General features: G+C 43.1%; 1 protein-coding gene and 2 long non-coding RNA genes across 5 annotated transcripts; all 3 read right to left on the bottom strand.

The window, feature by feature from the left end:
• Positions 1-1553: 1553 nt before the first annotated feature.
• On the bottom strand, positions 1554-10788 carry PRDX6 (peroxiredoxin 6). 3 transcript variants are annotated; one of them, XM_036441949.2, is made up of 5 exons: positions 10599-10783; positions 5157-5340; positions 4065-4211; positions 3123-3269; positions 1554-2250 (listed from the first exon to the last, which is right to left on the bottom strand). In XM_036441949.2, exons 1-5 carry the CDS (start codon positions 10691-10693, stop codon positions 2122-2124), a joined length of 702 nt encoding a protein of 233 aa, XP_036297842.1. In that variant the 5' UTR covers positions 10694-10783; the 3' UTR covers positions 1554-2121. The 3 variants fall into 3 exon arrangements, with proteins under 3 accessions (XP_036297842.1, XP_036297843.1, XP_036297844.1); XM_036441950.2 differs by having other exon boundaries at positions 5157-5313; positions 10599-10780; XM_036441951.2 differs by lacking the exon at positions 3123-3269 and having other exon boundaries at positions 10599-10788.
• LOC123652558 lies at positions 5571-7051 on the bottom strand. Its single transcript, XR_006741963.1, has 2 exons — positions 6225-7051; positions 5571-5874 (listed from the first exon to the last, which is right to left on the bottom strand). It is a non-coding gene; the product is annotated as an uncharacterized LOC123652558 (long non-coding RNA).
• A 389-nt stretch (positions 10789-11177) lies between the features above and the next one.
• LOC123652559 lies at positions 11178-14021 on the bottom strand. Its single transcript, XR_006741964.1, has 3 exons — positions 13951-14021; positions 13763-13866; positions 11178-11426 (listed from the first exon to the last, which is right to left on the bottom strand). It is a non-coding gene; the product is annotated as an uncharacterized LOC123652559 (long non-coding RNA).
• Positions 14022-18908: the final 4887 nt, after the last annotated feature.

Genomic DNA, 18908 nt, shown 5'->3' on the forward strand with positions numbered 1-18908 from the left:
ATTTATTCTGTTCTTCCAATGAAAATTGAGGGCAACAATTCTCTATAGGGGAACTTTACTATTCATGCCCAACATTGTTAAAAATATGCTTAGGATCACTTCTACCTAGAAATGCATATTATGTAATATTTACTTGGAAAGGAACTTGTTCCATTTCATGGCTTCATGGTTGCTTAGTGGTAGAGCCAGAACTAAATTTGACAGCATATGAGCCCCTTTCCTTTGAGCTTTTTAAAGTGTTTTTATACTGATGTCATCATTATGGGTAGATGTACTAGATAGTATAGTTCTGTGAAGGCAAAATACATCGTGACTTGAGGAGGTGAGAACAGGATGCCAGCCTTTGTAGGTCTCCTTCAGACTAGCATTCCCCAGGATACTGTGAAAACTTGGAATTTTTACCTTCATTCTCAACCTTCTTAGTGTCACCACCTTCTAAAGGAAACTAAAAGGCCCAACGATTTCTCTGACACATAGCACCAGGGACCATATTTTACTCAGCAGGAATATAGAGGGCTACATGCAAGAGACTGTACCAGGTATGTGACACTTCTTTCCAACTGAGGCCTTATTAGCACAGCATAAGTCCAAGGACCGTGAGTTCAGAGTAACCAGAAAAGCATACCTATGTGTACCATTATCCTCAAGATTCAAATTCTTAAAAAAAAATAAAATATTTTATTGATTTGTTACAGAGAGGAAGAGAGAGGGATAGTTAGAAACATCGATGAGAGAGAGACATTGATCAGCTGCCTCTTGCACACCCCCTACTGGGGATATGCCCTTGCCTGGAATCGAACCTGAGACCTTTCAGTCCACAGGCCGATGCTCTATCCACTGAGCCAAACCGGTTTCAGCTCAAGATTCAAATTCTTAAGCTCTTTTGACATATAATTTTCGTAACGCTGAATACCCCTCGTACTCATGAGAACGTAGAATTAGGCGCAGCTAAGCACGGTGCAGTGCATATCCCTACCCAACTCTGGTGCAACGCGTACCCCCACCAAACTCTTCCTGTACCCCTGGGGGTACAGGTACCACACTTTGGGAAACACTGCATTAAGGCATTAGGTGAGCGTGTTACCTCAGGGGTCACAAACTCAAGGGACTCTAGGACCCAGGCAGGTACCAGGAAGGAGCAAAGTGGGCCAGGTGCCACCTCCATGTTCATTAGAAATGTTATATATCTGTCTCTGGAGAGAAGCATCAATGCCAATCCCAGTGAGGAAAATCTGCCCTCAGGACACGGGTCTAACAGAGGATTTTAAAACGTGACAACAGAATTCTCTGATCTGGTTTTAACAACGGATTTATTTGCTAGATCCCCAAAAAGCAAAATTTAGAAAGTACCGACCCACTCCTAGTAAGAATAGTTCTGTAAACAATTTCATCCCCAAGCTGAACCCTTTTCATCATGGCTGAGCTCTGACACAGAAATACCTGCTGTGAAAGGCAGGTGGCAATGTTGTTCTGCTCACACCTCTGCTACAGCTTCAGCAGATGAGTGGAGCCTTTTTTCCTTTGATAGAAATGTATTGAAAAATTTTCTTAGTAAAATATTTAAAGATCCCTCCCCACTCTCATCCCACTTCAGTCTCTCCTATGAAAATACAGAATTGAAGTCTTTTCCCTTAGTTGTGATCAAAACACAGAGTATTGAAGAATATCCGGCTACTTTAACTGCTAGGGTTATATACTTACAGATTGACAGAACCTCAAGTTCTGCTGCTCCCCAAAATGTGTAATGCAAGAGAGGATTTGATTAGAACAGCTAAAAAACTTGATGGTCATTCCAGGCTGGAGCAAAGCAGCTTTTCAACCATCAGTGGATTTTACGTTATTGATCACAAACCTGCAGAGATCCAATATGATGTGAGTCTCAAATACAGACTATATTTCAGAGAGCCAGGAGAGAGGGCCGAGACACGGGAACAGAACAGAATGCTGGTGAAGGCACGAAGCAAAGAATCCCACGGGTGTTTAGTGCCATTTTCATTTAATAAGCCAGTAGTACAGCAACCTAGAGACGGTGGCTATGATCATAGTGGGATGTTTCTACGGAATCGCTGTAGGACACGTGACTGGCAGCTGGCACCTGCTGGCTCACTGTGCAGGGGAGACCTATGGCTGGGGCGTGTAGCGCAGGTACTTCTTGCCGGATGGGAGCTCTTTGGTGAAAACTCCTTTAGGGAAGAGTTTCTTGGCTTCCTCTTCGGGGATTGTTGGGAGGACCATCACACTATCTCCGACCTACGGACAGACATGGAGAATGGTGAAATCCCATGGCGAGTCCCCAGGCTCTGACTCCCTCTGGTCCTCTAACATGCCACTCACCTCAGGTAAAGCTTCCTGCTCTCGGCCTCCCTGACAGCCAGGCAGAAAGCCAGTCTTCCCACCTCTGTCCTCCCCTTTCCCCTCCTCTCTCCGTTACTAGTATTCTGCGTACCTAATACACTATTAGCTAGTTTATTGTCTGTCTCTACCACCGGAATGTGAGTCTAAGAGGTCTGGAACTTAATTGTTCACGGCTGTATCTGGGCTCAATAAATGTATGTTCAGTGAATGAACACAGCAGTTTAATTGATATACTTTTCAGAAACACAAAAACTGGTACACAGGTTAGCATATTTAAAAAAAATGTAGAGACATTAAAATATTCTTGTGATATTAACCATGTCTTACATACTGCAGAAATCCTAGAGACTATAAGCTTAAAAAAAGTATCAGAATTCTACAGATTTAATGAAGCTTAAGAGAAGAAAATACTTTAGGACAGTAAGACACCGAAAAGTTTTACAGCCAGGACTTAAGTGGCCAATCAAAGTTTTATTGTAAATATTTTGCCATCAGGGAAGGATTAAAGTTAAAAAAAAAATCCTTTTATTAGGAAGGGAATCATTCTGACCAATTAATTTGTCCAAATAAGCTAAAAGCTAGAAAGCAATATAGGGAGTCTGTGTTTTATATAAAAGTGTTAATTAATTAAAGACCTTGAATAGCAAATCTAAAATTCAGCCATGAGGAAAAATCTCCCAGTGCACGGAGAGCCCGAGGGTGGCTAGTGGACATTAGCCACGCAGGCCTTTCAGGCGCGCCGGGGACCTGCCCTTTAGCATCTTTACCTTCCAATCAACCGGGGTGGCGACCCTCTTTTCCGCTGTCAGCTGGAGAGAGATAACTACTCTGAGGATCTCGTCAAAGTTCCTGCCGGTGGTCGCGGGGTAGAGGAGGGACAGCTTCAGTTTCTTATCAGGGCCAAAAACAAACACCTGGAAACACAGACACTTATATAGGACGAGTTCTTTGATATGAAAGCCTCTTGGAATGCTTGCCTGTCATTACAAATGTTCCGGGTATAAACACAAAATGAACACAAACATTCTCCAGTATCTAACATGGCACGCCAAACTTCACTGGGAGGCAGAAACACAGATACTTTTAATATCTTATTAATTTTATTAAAATTTTAAAAAACTTTTCAATTACAGTGACCCATAGTATTATATTAGCTTCAGGTATAGTAGTACATCAGTGTTCATGTCATTTTTCTGCACTTCAAAGGAGATTGATTATATTTGGTTCTGGCTATCCCAGTAAGAAAAACTGATATGCAAACTGAATCCAGGAAAGGGCTTGGAAGGTACTATGTTAAGTAGAAATGATTATCATAAAAATAACACTAATGGGAGTGGATACTGGCCCTCACGTAGTTGTATTTTTTGCAGATGAGGGACTAAGTTTGTTCTCAGGTCAGAACTAACCAGAATTCAAAACCAGAGCCGCCAAGGAAGAAGGACATGGACCACCCAATTAAAGAGGGCTTGTCTGGAGAGATATAGGAAAAATTACCCAATTCTAGAAGTAGGTTTCCAAAAGCTATGAATTATCCAGTTTAAAATTTTAGCTGAAAATTTAGAATGAGCATTACATATAATCAATGAGATTGCTACCAGCACCATTATTTCCTCGAGGAAATATGTAGATATTAACATAATTCGCCTATTTCCTCATGGTCATCCAGCTGGCCAGTCACGGGGACTGCAGAAGGGACTTTGAAGACTCACCACCCGCGCCGTCACAGGCATGCCCTTCTCGTCCTTCTCTGCGGGGTCCAGCATGCCCAACAGGATGGCGAGGTCCCGATTCCGGTCATCGATGATGGGGAAAGGTAACTTTTCTGTGGGCTCCTCACAGTTGTAAGCATTGATATCCTAAAATGCAGATGAAAGAGGAAAGAGAAATGTAAACCAGGCACATCCTCTGAATTCAATCTGTTAATAGCCATTCCATAATCATAGTAATTTTTCTAAGCAATTTTACTAAGTAAGTGAATGAATAAACACATTGACAGGAAGAGCAATAGGGAACTATATTTAGGTTATAAGCATAACCTTTCTTTCTTCTTTTTACATCTTCACCAGAGGATATGTTTATTGATTTTAGAGAGGGGGATGACAACGACTCTGATGTGAGAAACAACAATCATTTACTTTCTGCATAAGCCCTGACTGGGTATTGAACCTGCAATCTAGGTATGTGCCCTGACCAGGAATCCAATTTGCAACCTTTCAGTATATGGGATGATGCCCATTCAAATGAGGCACTAGGCCCGGCTAAGCACAGACCCTTTTCATGCCCACGTCTGTTAAAATGCAGCTTGCTTTTACTGCTTTAAGAAAACAGCAGGAACCTCTTTAAAAGCCAAATAGTATAGTATCAGATACCAATCCAAGGTACAATACCTCTGGGCTGGTATCCTCTATTTATATGTAAAAACCATCAGAAATAATGGGTTCCTTAAGTCCATCACATCTGGAAACAATGCCACATGCAAAGATAATTTTATAGATCTGATCCCCGCCTCAAAAACACCCTGACTCAGACATTAAGCTACTGGAAGAGAAATATTAAAAACAAAACAAAACAAAACAAAAACCCCACACAAAACTCAAAGGAAATATAAGAATGGAGAGTTGAACATAGACTTCAAGGACAAGTCAAAGGGAAATCACTAGAGTAAAATCTACATAGAAAACAAAACATTTCAAGTCTGAACTAAAGGAAGGATGTACTTGCCTCTTCTCTTTCACTCCCTCCATAAAACTTCATTTATTTCTACTCTACAATTTATAACCTCATATGCCATAAAACGTTACCTTGCTCCAGGCAAGATGGTCTTCAACACTGTCTATTGAAAGAGCAATCAGCTTAACGTTCCTCTTGGCAAATTCTGGTGCCAGCTTTGCAGCTCTGCCAAGCTCTGTGGTACATACGGGGGTAAAGTCCCGAGGGTGGGAGAAGAGAATGCCCCATCTGCAATGGAGACAAAGAAGGTCACAAAACTGAATGACAAGGTTATCACCAACAGCATAGCATGCAGAATGGGAAGTCACAAATCTGGGATAAAAAATGATGTTCTTTAAAAAAAAAAATGAATGCTTATGAAGACAATTACTTTTAAACTTTTCTGTGGGGGAATGCTTTTTTGATCTCCTTACTTCCAGCAAAACCAATGTTTAAAGCCCAGTTCAATTGAAGATAATGACAATCAAGATAATTTAAGGGTGCTACCTCTTTTGAGCCACCCCGACTCCTTTTCAACTAATAAGATCTGTGCTACTCAAACTAACTAGCTTATTAAAATAACTTATTTTCTTCTTGCCCTCTTCTTTGTTTTTTTCCTAGTTACACAGACCAACATTCAGCTCCAATAATGGGTATCCCCAGTCTCTGACTCCAAACAAATGGCTGACTGAAAGAATAAACAGATTATGTAATCTAAAATAAAAAGGCTGGTATCCTCTATTTATATGTAAAATTAAAGTTGACATGTGGCTTCTTTGAAGGGAATGGCTATAAAACCTTTTATAAGGCCTAAATGGTTTGGCTCAGTGGATAGAGTGTTGGCCTGCGGACTGAGGGGTCCCAGGTTCGATTCCGGCCAATGGCCTGGGTTGCTGGCTTGATCCCCTAGTAGGGGGTGTGCAGGAGGCAGTCAACCAATGATTCTCTCTCATCATTGATGTTTCTATCACTCTCTCCCTTTTCCTTCCTCTCTAAAATCAATAAAAAATATATTTAAAAATAAAATAAAACCTTTTAGGGGTGGGGACATGAGTGGGGGTGGTGGGAGATTGGAATAGGGGGTTGAGGACAAATATGTGATACCTTAATCAATAAAGAAATTTAAAAAACAAAACAAAAAAAAAACCCTTTTATAAGACAGCTATACAGGACACCCAATATTTACACCTTGACAAAACAGCACTTTCAGAGTTTTACCTTTATCTCTCTCTCTCTCTAGCCGTCACAGCTTTAAAAAAACAAACAACGTTATTGTTGAAAGTATTACATATGTCCTCTCCCCCCCCCCCCCCTCATTGAGCCCTTCTAATCCCCCGCCTTCCCCACACTACTCTGTGTTCATGTGTTATGTACATATGCGTACAAGTTCTTTGGTTAATCTCTTCCCACCTACTCCTGTCTTCCCTCTGAGACTCAACAGTCTGTTCCAAGCTTCTATGTCTCTGGATCTATTTTGTATGTCATTAGATTCCACATATGAGTGAGATGACATGATACTTGCTCTGATGGGCTTATTTCGCTTAGCATGATACTCTCCAGGTCCCTCCATGCTGTCTCAAAGAGTTTTATCTATCTCTTCATTTGTGGTTTCTTTTTCTTCTTGCTTCACACCAAGAAGGTAGAAACCTGATAAGCTACAATGTAGATTCTAGAACTACAGATTTTTAGGTAAATACTATCCAAATCATCACTGCCTGAAATTAAACTTGTAGAGATTTTAAGCATGCTTTAAGCTGAGCCACCAAGAAACTTTGGAGTCCCAGTTCTCCTTGGTGACCATGGTAACTACTTTCTACTGAAAAGGGAAATTTAACACTAGGTTTTCCACACTCCTAGAGGCTTACAACATTAAAGCAGGACCCTAACCTAGATTACTGGATCTAGCTTAGATGCCAAGCTGAGCTCGCCTAGTTTGCCAAATTCCCTGATGCACAGAGAACAAAGCAGAAATGAGGTACCCCCTTCCACTCACATCTGTCACTCAGCTCCAAGGCTTTGGGGAAGGAAAAGACCTTACAAAAAGGATGGAGGTGCTACGGAAAGACTGGGAAGAAAGCGGTAGTATCTTTAACACTGTGTGGTAGGTCTACTTTTTTTAAAGGGCAATCAGGGTGACATATATCTTTTTGTAATAAATAATGTAGCTCTGAGTAAAACGTAGGCCTTAGATTCTATGGAAAAGGATCTGTTTAGGGTTCAGACGAGACTTCTGAGAAGAAATGTTAATGGGGTGATGAATTGGGCAAATAAGGCATTTTCCTTCCATTTCCAGTCAAGAGACAATTTCTCTGAATCACTTCAACCCTCTCCTTCTGGAGAAGCCTAACTCCAGTTTACCTCTCAGCTGGGAATAGCAGTAAACTGGCATGTCTGACCATGGCCTGTCTTCCCTGAGTCTCCCCACTGCTGCTGCTGAGAGTAAGTTAATTACATGGTCCCATTTCCTTCCTTCCTTCCTCATTTTCAAAAGACAATAGGTTTCCTCCTTTAAGGGAACAGTCCCTCCTCACTAACCCCCCAGAAAACTCCGGGAAAACACACGTTTTTGTTTAGTGAAAATGTTCCGTGAAGAAGCTGCTTACACCACATACATAAAGAAACAGTGATTAAGGCTCAATAAACTCACCAAACACAGTCCCCAAACCTCTTAGTTGTATCTCATTGTCTGGGGGAGTGGACAAGGGGAGGGGGAGTTGGTACCTGTGAAATTTATGTTTGTTTTATTTTTTTTTCTGACTTAAAACACCCAAATCAAAAATTGGCAGTCTGAATAGAGATCACATACAGAATGGAGTTTGGAAAATATTATATTAGGCAAAAGTCCATGTATAATAAGACATAAAGAGGTCAAATGTCATTTGGAGGTGGGGCTGACTTGTGCAGCCTTTTATTTTTTATTTTATTTTTAAAATATATTTTATTCATTTTTTTTTTTTTTTTTGAGAGAGTTAGAAACATCGATGAGTGAGAAACATCAATCAGCTGCCTCCTGCACAGTCCCTACTGGGAATGTGCCCGCAACCAAGGTACATGCCCTTGACCAGAATCAAACCCAGGACCCTTGAGTCCACAGGCTGACGCTCTATCCACTGAGCCAAACCAGTTAGGGGTGGTGCAGCCTTTTAAATAAATAAAAATATTTTTATTGATTTTAGAGAGAGGAAGATGGAAAGAGACATCAATGTGAGAGAGAAATACTGATTAGTTGCCTTCGGAATGCACGCTGATTTCAAATCTGCAACCCAGGTATGTACCATGAATGGGAATCCAACCAGCAACCTTTCAGTGCATGGGATGATGCTCAACCAACTGAGGCATACTGGCCAGAGCTTGTACAGTCTTTTATAGATGTGGGTATTTTTCTCATCTTCCCACTGGTGGTTCCCAGATACGGTACCGTTTGTTTGTTTGTTTTTTTGTTTGTTTGTTTCTTTCTTTCTTTTAAAAAATATATTTTATTAATTTTTCACAGAGAGGGAGAGGTATAGAGTCAGAAACATCGATGAGAGAGAATCATCGATCAGCTGCCTCTTGCACTCCCCTTCCTGGAGATGTGCCCGTAACCAAGGTACATGTCCTTGACCGGAATCGAACCCAGGACCTTCCAGTCCACAGGCCAATGCTCTATTCACTGAGCCAAACCGGTTTCGGCTGGTACTGTTTTTTAATAAAATCAACGGAGAACTAGCCAATAAACTATGGCAACGACAACAACAACAACAACAACAACAACAGAAACCCAAGAAAGTGGAGTTAGCTGAGATAGTGACAGCATTTATAATTATTGCTAGAGTAATTATACTTTATGTTAATATTTATCTTAAATTCACACAGCCTAGGAATTCTGGTAAGATTCCTATGTAGGCCGAAACCGGTTTGGCTCAGTGGATAGAGCATCAGCCTGCAGACTGGAAGGTGCGGGGTTCGATTCTGGTCAAGGGCATGTACCTTGGTTGCAGGCACATCCCTGGTGGGGAGGGGGGGAGTGCAGGAGGCAACTGGTCGATGTTTCTCTCTCATCAATGTTTCTGGCTCTCTATCCCTTCTCCCTTCCTCTGTAAAAAAAATCAATAAAATATATTAAAAAAAAAGATTCCTATGTTATGTGGGGGTGAGGACTGAGAGTGGAAATGGGAAGGAACATACTCTGAAAAATACCATGGGGTTTGAAGAAATACTAATACCTAGATTCCAAGTATAGACTGGCCTTGGTCTGTGTTTCTGAAGCCCTTTCCTACCTTCAGGGTCCGAATGGTCCATGTCTCATCATTTTCTAGTTGAGCCCTCTCTTTCACAAACGCTAGCTACTCCATTGATGGGAGGTGGGAAATGGACTTAGAGTTGTTAAGGGGTTGGGTAGGCCTAAGATATAGAATCTCTCTCAGGTTCTCTGAACACCCCTGTTCAATTGTTGGTTTGGCCTCATAAACTTTCTTCTCTCTCTCTATACATATCACATATAAAAGGATTCAAACCCAGGGAGGAATTACTACGCCTCAGAAGACCACGGGGCTCCTGAACTATAATGTAACTAGACATGTCTGGGATGTTTCTGATTGAAACCGAGCAACTTAAATTTTGCAGATTCAGGAGCTATAAAACCAAGGTGACAGCGACTTACTCCTAGTCATAATGGTTTGATTGCCAGGCCAGATGACAGGTCACCAATTTTTATCGCACCATCCAGGCCATGTGCTGCTGGAAGCAAGGCAGGGGGAGGGGCACACCACTGGGAACAAAGGGTCTCAGGGAGCAGGGGTACACGTGTCCTGGCAAGAACAGGCCACTGCAACTGGGCAGCCTCAGAAAGCCTTCCCTCAACAGTGTTGCAAGTTCTGGAATTAAGGGCACACCTAAGCACAGAGTGTTCTTGGTTCCTCCCAAAGTTCTTATCAAATCTTATCCCGGCCAATAAAGGAGCTGAGGCCAAATAGTCTTCCGGCCTTGGTGGCTTTAAATTTTCCTTTTGCGCTGAGGAGCCTGCAAATCCCAGGCAGCAAGCAGAGCCCTTCTGCCAGCAGCAGAGTCCCGGGACTCTGGCCTCAGACACCCACCTTCCCCGGGAGCAAGTTCCAGAACAGAGGGAGGGAGAGGGCCCGAGTCCAGGCAGGAGTCCCAGGAGGTGACCGCCGAGGCCGCCGGCTGCCGTCCCCACCGGGCCTGGCTGGACGTGTCTCTTGCACAATTTACAAACCGAGTTAAACAGCAACAAGCCCTGCTCCGCAGGGCGCTCGGGCACCGGGACCTGCGGAACCCAGTTTCTTTCCCCTCCCCCGTCCCCGCCCGGAGCCTGCCGGCCACGCGGGGGCCGCGCGGCGGGAGGGAGCCCAGCGGCCGCGGGGCGGGGGCGCACAGGGAGGGGCGCACGGGGAGGGGCACCTGCCGGCACCGCTGCGGGAGGCGGTGGCGGGCAGGCGCCCAGCGGCCGGAGGACGAAGGGAGAAGACGAGGGAGACGCCTTCGGATGGGAGCGAAGCCGGAGGCCGGGGCAGGGCGCCGGGGTGGCCACTTACGAGTCTCCCAGAAAGTCGTGGAAACGGATGCGGCCGACGGTCGTATTGGCCTCGAAATTGGGAGCCTCGTCCCCGAGAAGGAGACCTCCGGGCATGGCGGCGGCGGTGGTGAGGGAGGATGACAAGGAGCGGCAGCGACACGGAACCAACAGCGGGTTCGGGAGGAGGTGCTCCTGCGGAATGATCCGGCCGGAGGGGCGGGTGGGCGGGGCTTCAGCCGGCGGGGGCGGGGCCAGGCCCAGGCCGGCCAGTGGGCGCTGGTGTGCTTGTCCCTTTAGGGGAGGTCGCCCCAGGCAGGCTTGGGGGTGCGCAGCCTTTGACCCTGCAGTGTGTGTGCACGCTTTGCAGGTGAAAAAGTACAGCACGGTAGGAATGGGCCCCAACCGGGGGAATCCCACAGCCGCCCCAGGACCCTGGAGCCGCAGAATCCGCCCAGATCCTCCTGCCCACCCACCAAGGGCGACCTTGCACTCCTGGCTCTAACAGTGTGAGTGTCTGGAATTGGGCCGCTTCAGCCCGCCTAGCCATCATGAATAGTGTCATATCGGAGGGTGTGGCAAGATCCAGATGTGTGGAGGACCTTACCTCAGAGGAAGTGGCTTTCTTATTGCAGCAGAAATTCTCGCACCATGTTAGTCAGTGCTTGGGGGAATGTGACTAAAGTTTTCATTTTTTTATTCCACTCACTCCCCGTTCCCAGAGCTCACTATGAACTATAAAAGAATACAATTATTCTGAAATCTAAATGTAAATTTTAGAACATACTTGTTGTGATCCTCTGTCCATGCACAACTTAGACAAGATGACTGTTCTCTTGGAGCTTTCATTCTAGTGGGGGAGACATAATTAAATAAAAATATATTAGGTAGCAGACATCCTATTCGGAGGAACAAAATAAGGTGTGCTAGTGGTAACTGGTGCTGCTTTGGATTGGATAGTCTGATCTGGGAAACCTCCGGGATCATGTAGGTGAACTACTTAGTACATAGGAAGTGCTCTGGAAATGACAGCTAATTCCTGGATGATGATAATTTATACAATAACTTGCTTTGCCAGCTATAGGCTAGGCACTGTGCCAGGCCTGGTGTTGCAATGGAAATATAGTCCCTGCTCTTACAGGGAAGAAGGTGGCATGCATGCAATAATGATAAAAATGCAGAATAACTGCTGATAGGGGGAGGGCGCCAAATGGTCTGAGTTCAGCAGGGGGGGAAATTCTCAGGTTTAAGGAAGGTACATGGCAGAACTAGAAGTGACTCACTGATTTCAGTTTTCAGCACAGTGATGTTTTCGTGTGTGGGCGCATACTAATCAGTTCTCTTCTGAGCAAGGACTTGCAGTAAAATTCTTGCTAAAATTTCTAAACACTCAAGAAAACTATAACGCTACTATAACTTAATCTCTAAATTAATTTGACTCCAATCTTTGGTTCTAAAAACTCGATGTTTTAGCTCCTTTTGTAGGGGAGAAAGAGAAGAAAGGGAGAGCAATCTGACCTTGAGGCACTATTAGTAGCATTATGGAGCCAGACTAGAAGACAAAGCTATTACCACAAATAAGGAGAATGAATACAGGAACAGGTTACTGATCTCCATAAAGGGCATAATTATGGAACTGACTGTTGTAAATTGAGCAAGTACAATAAAATAAGAAAGAGCCTGTTATTATAGAATTTACAGTGCCAGGGACTGCATCCCATAATCCTCTTGCTCCTTGCAAAACCTGTCTACTTTAATCTTTGAAACGTTTTCAATTCTTTTTTGAACTAGCCGTCAATATTTTTTTTAAAAAAATACGATTTTTCATAAAAATCTGGATATCTGTCTTCTAAAACATCAGAAGATCTAGCCATGCTGGGCCAATGTTCCATTTGGCAAATGCTGACTAGGGAGTAGCCACCTTGGAATTGTCTGTTCTTGTTTGTTCAGAAAGTTCTCCAATATTTACTGACATTGTCTATTGTCACTTTAGTCACTTTAGCTCCCCTCTCACACTATTACTTTTTTTTTATAATATATTTTATTGATTTTTTTACAGAGAGGAAGGGAGAGAGATAGAAAGCCAAAAACATGGATGAGAGAGAAACATCCAGCTGCCTCTTGCACACCCCCAACAGGGGATGTGTTCGCAGCCAATGTACTACATGCCCTTGACCGGAATCAAACCTGGGACCTTTCAGTCCACAGACCAACTCTCTATCCACTGAGCCAAACCGGTTTCAGCTCACACTGTTACTTTTATTAGAGAGGGATTAAGAGGAAAATGAATCCTACACTAATATATCCCTATCTCTATCAGCACTGAAAATGAAAGGTTGCCTGAGAGCCTTGTGTTTCCAGGAGGAACAAGATAGATCATTTTTCTTCGTAAAAGAAAAGAATGATCCTGTGTACTTAATATGCAAAAAAGTTGGGATTAACCTCTGCACCCCACCGAAGGTGGGTGCTCTGTGGAAAACATAAGCTGCTCTCCCAAGGGCATGCAGGAAGTGCCATGGGAAAGGAGGAAAGGAGAAGGGCGGAGGGAGGGACCAGAATGTGGAAGAGGGAAAGCTGGGCTGAGGAAAACATTTACTTTGCAGAGTGGGTAGAGGCTCTGGGATCAGAAAAAAAGTTTCTATGCAGCTGACCTTAGGACCACTGGTACTGGGTCTCAAAGAGTTTGATTTTGGAAGCTCACAGGTTACTTAGCATTAAGTAACAGGAAGGAAGGAATGTAGGACCTTCAGAGGGCCATGACTCCTGACTGACCGAGTCTCTTCTGTCCTTACTGCTTTGGACAGATGAAAGGAAAAGGAGAAAGGATGGGCAGTGGCCATTTGGGAACTCCTAAAGGTGTGGCCCTACTAAGCATTAGAGTGGGCATGGGGCTAGATTGCACAAAGGACCAGAGAAGCATTTGGCTACCTTCCTGCAGCCACCACAGCAGTTTCCTGTCTGCCTGCAGCTGGGAATAAAGGTGCAATGTGTCCCTGGTTAAAATTATAGCTAGGCAAAAATTCTTATGCTTGTGGGAGGAGATAAATGAAAGTTGAAATTAATCTTAGGGAGGCTGTTTTAAAACCAGTTCTCATAAGCTTTCTTGTTAAATTTGATGGTCTTTGCAGAAAAAAAAAAAAAAATAGGAGGGCTGGAGCATGTACAGACAAAGGCAGTGCCATCTACCTGCCATGTGAGAAGGGCTGATGGTCTCCCCACTGCTCTTCTTTATTGTGTTTAAGGAATATGGGCTCTCCTCCCTTCTGTATCTGCTGTGGGACATCCACAACCTGGAGAGAAATCAGAGTAGAAAATGGGGGAGCAAAAATAAAAAGACAACAGTTGTTAAAAAGTTAGATGATTGCGTAACTCACAGAGGGGCTTTGAGTAGCAAATTCCAACACTTCTTGTCCAAAATTCAGCATCCTGCAAGTTTACTGTATACCTGAAAGATACTGTTTAGCAAGTTTCACAAATAATGACTTTTGGGGAGGAGAGCAGAAAGTTTTTCTTAAATAGTTACAGGATTAGATTTAAAAACATGATATAATAATTGGATAGCTAGACACCAAAAGCCAACCTGGAATGGTTTGAAAGATGGCGAGTTAGGTTAACCAATTCTCTCATCTGCTTTTAGTTAAGCATAAGAGGCCCCATGCTATCGAGAAAAAAATTTATTATGTTTACAGAGTGGGCAGTGGATATACATTTCTGAAGCTTCATATCTGTATTTATACAGAGACTGTCAAAGAGATGAAAAAGGGGAAAGGGAAAGAGGGAGAGAAAAGAGAGAAAGCAAAGAAGTCTTATGTTCTTATGGTATTACATAAGAACACATTTGTAATACCAAGAACTCTTTTAAGTACAGGAACTGGGAAAGGAAGAAAAAAGAAACACGAGAAAGGGAAGTGTTTTTGAGAGGAACCAATTTGCATGCCCACCTGGCCCAGGCTCCCTCCCTCCTTCCCCCAAGAAAAGCTGAGCAAATGGCCCTGCCACGTGCTGGCCTTTGGAGATTGCACAGGACTAGAGACTGGCACCGCAGCAATGAACCTACAGCCTGGCTGACAGCCTGTGATGGGGCATGGCACAAAGTGCTTTATTATTGGATTCTCTCTTGGTGACTGGAAGGCAAGACAGTGGATTCAGTCAGTGGCTCACAGTAGGGGTAGAAGCTGAAAGATGGTCAGGTTAGGTAAGCAGAAGCCAGAAGAGTGGAGTGGCAGGGACTGTAGAAGCAAAGAAGCCTGATGCTGAAGGGTGCAAGATAACCCAACAAGTCCTTAATGGTAAGTAACCTGTAAGCTTCCAAACTCAAACTCTTTGAGACTCAGTGCCAGGGGAGAACTAAAGGTGGGTGGTGGGAGAAGTCCTCCCCATGTTCAGAAAAGTAAGCTACCGGTATGCATTTTATGAAAATCAAAAGATAATGGTAATTATAACATTAGTCTATTTGTTATTAACACAAAGATTACTAATCAAAATTAGTGATGAAATACTCCCCCCAGAAAAATCTTGATGTTGATCTAAATTCTGAACCATTGCTACAGTTACTGTTGAGTTTTAATCACATGCACATATGCTCCAGATGAGCACGTTTTATTCTTTAGTTTTAAAAAAGTATTCTACATAGCAGTTGATTTGGAGAATTCTCCACTTTTTCTCTATATATTCAGAGCTCATTTATTTTGGGAGTGAATTGGAAGAAATTCCAAATCACTTTGGTTGTGGTTCAAGTTGTCTTCTAGAGCGCTTTCTGTCTCTAACTCTTGAATCCAGACATTTAAACAGTAGTATCAAAGTAAGTAACAATAGCTCAGTGATTATAAAGTTAAAGTAACAGAACTTAAGTTATTTTATTGTGAGTGACCACTTGGAATTTTTGTGTTTAAAATTTAAAACATGTTTACACTTAAAACTATATAAACCATTACTAAAGATGCAAATTAATGGGAAGACATCCCATGTTCATGGATTGGAAGACTTATTAGTAAGATGTCAGTACTACCCAAAGTCATCTACAGATTCAATGCAATTCCTATCAACATTCCAATTATTATTATTTTTTTACTGAAGTAGAAAAATTCATCCTAAAATCCATTTCGAATGTCAAAGTATCCTTAATAGGCAAAATAATCTTTTTTAAAAAAGAGCAAACTTAGAAGTCTTATATTTTTCTGATTTCAAAACATATTACAGAGCTTCAGCTATTAAAATGGTGTGCCACTGGTATAGGGACAGACATACAGACCAATGGAACAAAATAGGCCAGAAATAAATGCTTCCGTATATGGTCAAATTATCTTTGACAAGGGTGCCAGGCCATACAAGGAGAAGAAAACTGTTGTGTGTCACTGAGTCAACAGGGACTGAATGTTGTAGATAAAAAATGGCAGAGCAGTAGGAAGAAACAAGAGGATGCCAGACTCATCCTGGAATAACTAGGGTTAGAAGAGTCCTGCAGGTTGTAGCAGTGTCAGATATTTGCATGTACAGCATGTTGTTGATTAGAAAAGAAGCTCTTTGTTCTGAAATGTCTTCATCAGCGAAAGTCAAGGAGATGAACTCAGAGGGGACACAGTGAACTCGTCTCCTCCTCCGCATGGACAGGGTCTCCGGACTGGTCTGCAGAACTCAAATTCACCTTCTGTACCAGCTTCTGCTGGCTGTACGCCTAAACGCTCTCCTCTGACCCCCAAGTTCCTAGTCTGTCAGCTCAGTGTGTTCTGATGGTGGGAGCAGTCTCAAATTGTTTGATAGATGCAAGTGTTTGACTCTCTTAGGGCAGGAATTGTGTTTTACATCTCCCTCAGGACCCCATTTATTTGTTACATAGTAGGTGCACAAACATACATGCTAAATGGTAATAGTGCAAAGGGCTGTGAACTTGAAGGCAGATGCCCTGAACTTGAATCTGGTTTCATACTTGTCAGCCCCATGAGCTTGGGAAAGATGATGACTTTTCAGCTTCCTCATCTGTACAGAGAATAGTGATCTCTGCTCTGCCCACTTCACTGGGTTTAATGTAAGAATTCATGGAAAATGTGAATCTCCATTTGTAAGCTGAAACTTACGGTAAAAGTGTAACACTCCCATCCTTTAGGTCTTTATTCAGCTGGGATAAAGGAACTGATGGGCTGAGGGAACTGATATGTGAGAAGACCCTGGAGGCTAAGCAAGTCTTCTTGCTTGGGCTAAGGAACTAGAAGGTGACAAAGAACTGGAAGGTGGCAGATAAGCCTGGAGGCTGGGAAGAGAGGAAGGGAATGGCCCAGGATGACTGGGGAGGGTGGGCTGGGGCCGGTCACGAGTGAGTGTATTTTTTAATTTTTAATGCTCACCAAGGATATTTTTCCATTTTTTTATAGAGAGTGGAAGGGAGGGGGAAAGACAGACACACACACCCACACACACAGAGAGAGAGAGAGAGAGAGAGAGAGAGAGAGAGAGAGAGAGAGAGAGAGAGAGAGAAACATCAATGTGAGACACATTGATGGTTGCCTCCAATACGTGCCCCCACATGAGCCCTGACCAGGACCAGGGATCGAGCCTTGACTAGAATTGAACCTGGGACCCTTCAGTCCTTGGGCTTATGCTCTGTCCACTGAGCCAGACCATTTAGGGAATGAGTGTGTTTTAAAATCACCTCACTGTCTGAAGCCAGGATATTCTGTCTCAATGTCAAGCTGAAAACATTGCCTTTGGTGCTCATACTTTCATATCCATCAAATCTGAAATATATCTTTATCTCTCCCCTCTACTGGTCCTGGGTTTTTGTCAAGAATTCTGGACCAAAACATGAATCCACAACCAAATTGCAGTCCTGAGCCTTGGATTGCATGACCTCACCATCCTGGAAATAGGAAATGGTGCCTTGAGTTTGATAAAGGACTTTTGAACTCTGGGAAGGTGCACACATAAGTATAATGATGGTGAAGTAAATAAAACCCAGGGTATAATACTTTTGTACAAAATCAGGAATAACTTGGTAATGTCTGTGGTCCTGTTTGTTTTATTGATTATTTAAGATGTTTGAAAAGTTGTTCATTATGTTCAGATGTATTTCATATTGGTTTGGGATTTGAAATGCTTCAAAATGTTTTATATTAGACTTATTAACTAGAAATATATAAACAAATCCCCTCCCTTGTCCAGTCCTAACACTGTCCATGGGTGGAAGTGTAGTCCATGCTGGTGAATACCCTCTCGCCTGTGGCTTATGTTGGACCATTATGGACTGCATGAGCCTGGTGCAGTGGAAAGTTGAAACAAAAATGTGACTGGGGCCCAGCTAGTGTGGCTCACCTATGAACCAGAAGGTCACAGTTCAATTCCCGGTCAGGGTACATGCCTGGGTTGCAAGCTCCATCCCCAGTAGGGGGCATGCAGGAGGCAGCCAATCAATGATCCTCTCTCATCATTGATATTTCTATATCTCATTTCCTCTCCCTTCTCTGAAATCAATGAAAACATATTTTTAAAAAAGTGATAGTGCTTACCCATCTCTATCTTGCTGGCCTGTCTTTCAGTACTTGACACGTGGTAGGTGCTCCGTAAATGTTACTTCTCTTTTTCCTCCCTAGATGCAGTGCTGAGTTTCTTGGAAGCTAATGTACATGTCCACCCTGGGAAGTGCTGCAGACAGGAGACATGTGTGGGTCTAGATAGTGCTCCTGCAGGATGAGGTGGCCAGATCAGTTCAGCCGGCACCCCCTTTTCATCCTTTGCAAGAAGAGTCGAATATTATAAGTTCAAGCATAAGCTCATTAGTCACTACCAATATTTGATCAGTGCTGTACAGTTTACACAGGACATTCTCATGGATTTTCTCATTTCTTTAAAAAATTTTTTTCTTTATCGATTAAGGTATTACATATGTATTCTTATCCCCCAGTTACCCCTCTCCCCCAATCATTTCGTTCTTGCAACAAACCTTTGAGGTTACCCATTTTAGAAGAGGAAACAAATTCATTAAGTAATTTACCCAAGGTCGAACCATCGGTGATGGAGGAAGGACTGTTAGAGAGTAGAAATTTTTGAGCATGCTTCCTCCTATTGACTTAGCCTTGAATCCCAACTGCACCTCACAAAATAGCCTTGCAAGATAGAACACTGTTGGCTTTCTTAAGAACAGGATGACCCTGCAAATAACATGGTCATCAATAACATGACCTGACTTTACTTAAGAAAAACTGTTTTGTCTTAAACTGCTTGCTCTGCAAAAACAAGATGCGGTGAATGTGCTTAAAAGCGGTCCTGCACAAAGGGTCGGGACTGCTCTCTGGACTCCCTGCGAGGAGAAAGGCAGAGCAGTCGCCAGCCAGCTAATAAA

This window comes from Pipistrellus kuhlii, unplaced genomic scaffold (genome assembly GCF_014108245.1).
Source record: "Pipistrellus kuhlii isolate mPipKuh1 unplaced genomic scaffold, mPipKuh1.p scaffold_m20_p_18, whole genome shotgun sequence".
NCBI classification, from domain to species: Eukaryota; Metazoa; Chordata; class Mammalia; order Chiroptera; family Vespertilionidae; genus Pipistrellus; species Pipistrellus kuhlii.

What these genes read in the sequence shown, in the direction of transcription:
- PRDX6 (XM_036441949.2), bottom strand. Translation starts at nt 10,693, where the DNA reads ATGCCCGGAGGTCTCCTTCTCGGGGACGAGGCTCCCAATTTCGAGGCC. An exon ending in TGCCTGTGACGGCGCGGGTG is followed by an intron (nt 3,270 to 4,064) that starts GTGAGTCTTCAA and finishes CTGTGTTTCCAG; the next exon opens with GTGTTTGTTTTTGGCCCTGA. An exon ending in CCACCCCGGTTGATTGGAAG is followed by an intron (nt 2,251 to 3,122) that starts GTAAAGATGCTA and finishes GTCTGTCCGTAG; the next exon opens with GTCGGAGATAGTGTGATGGT.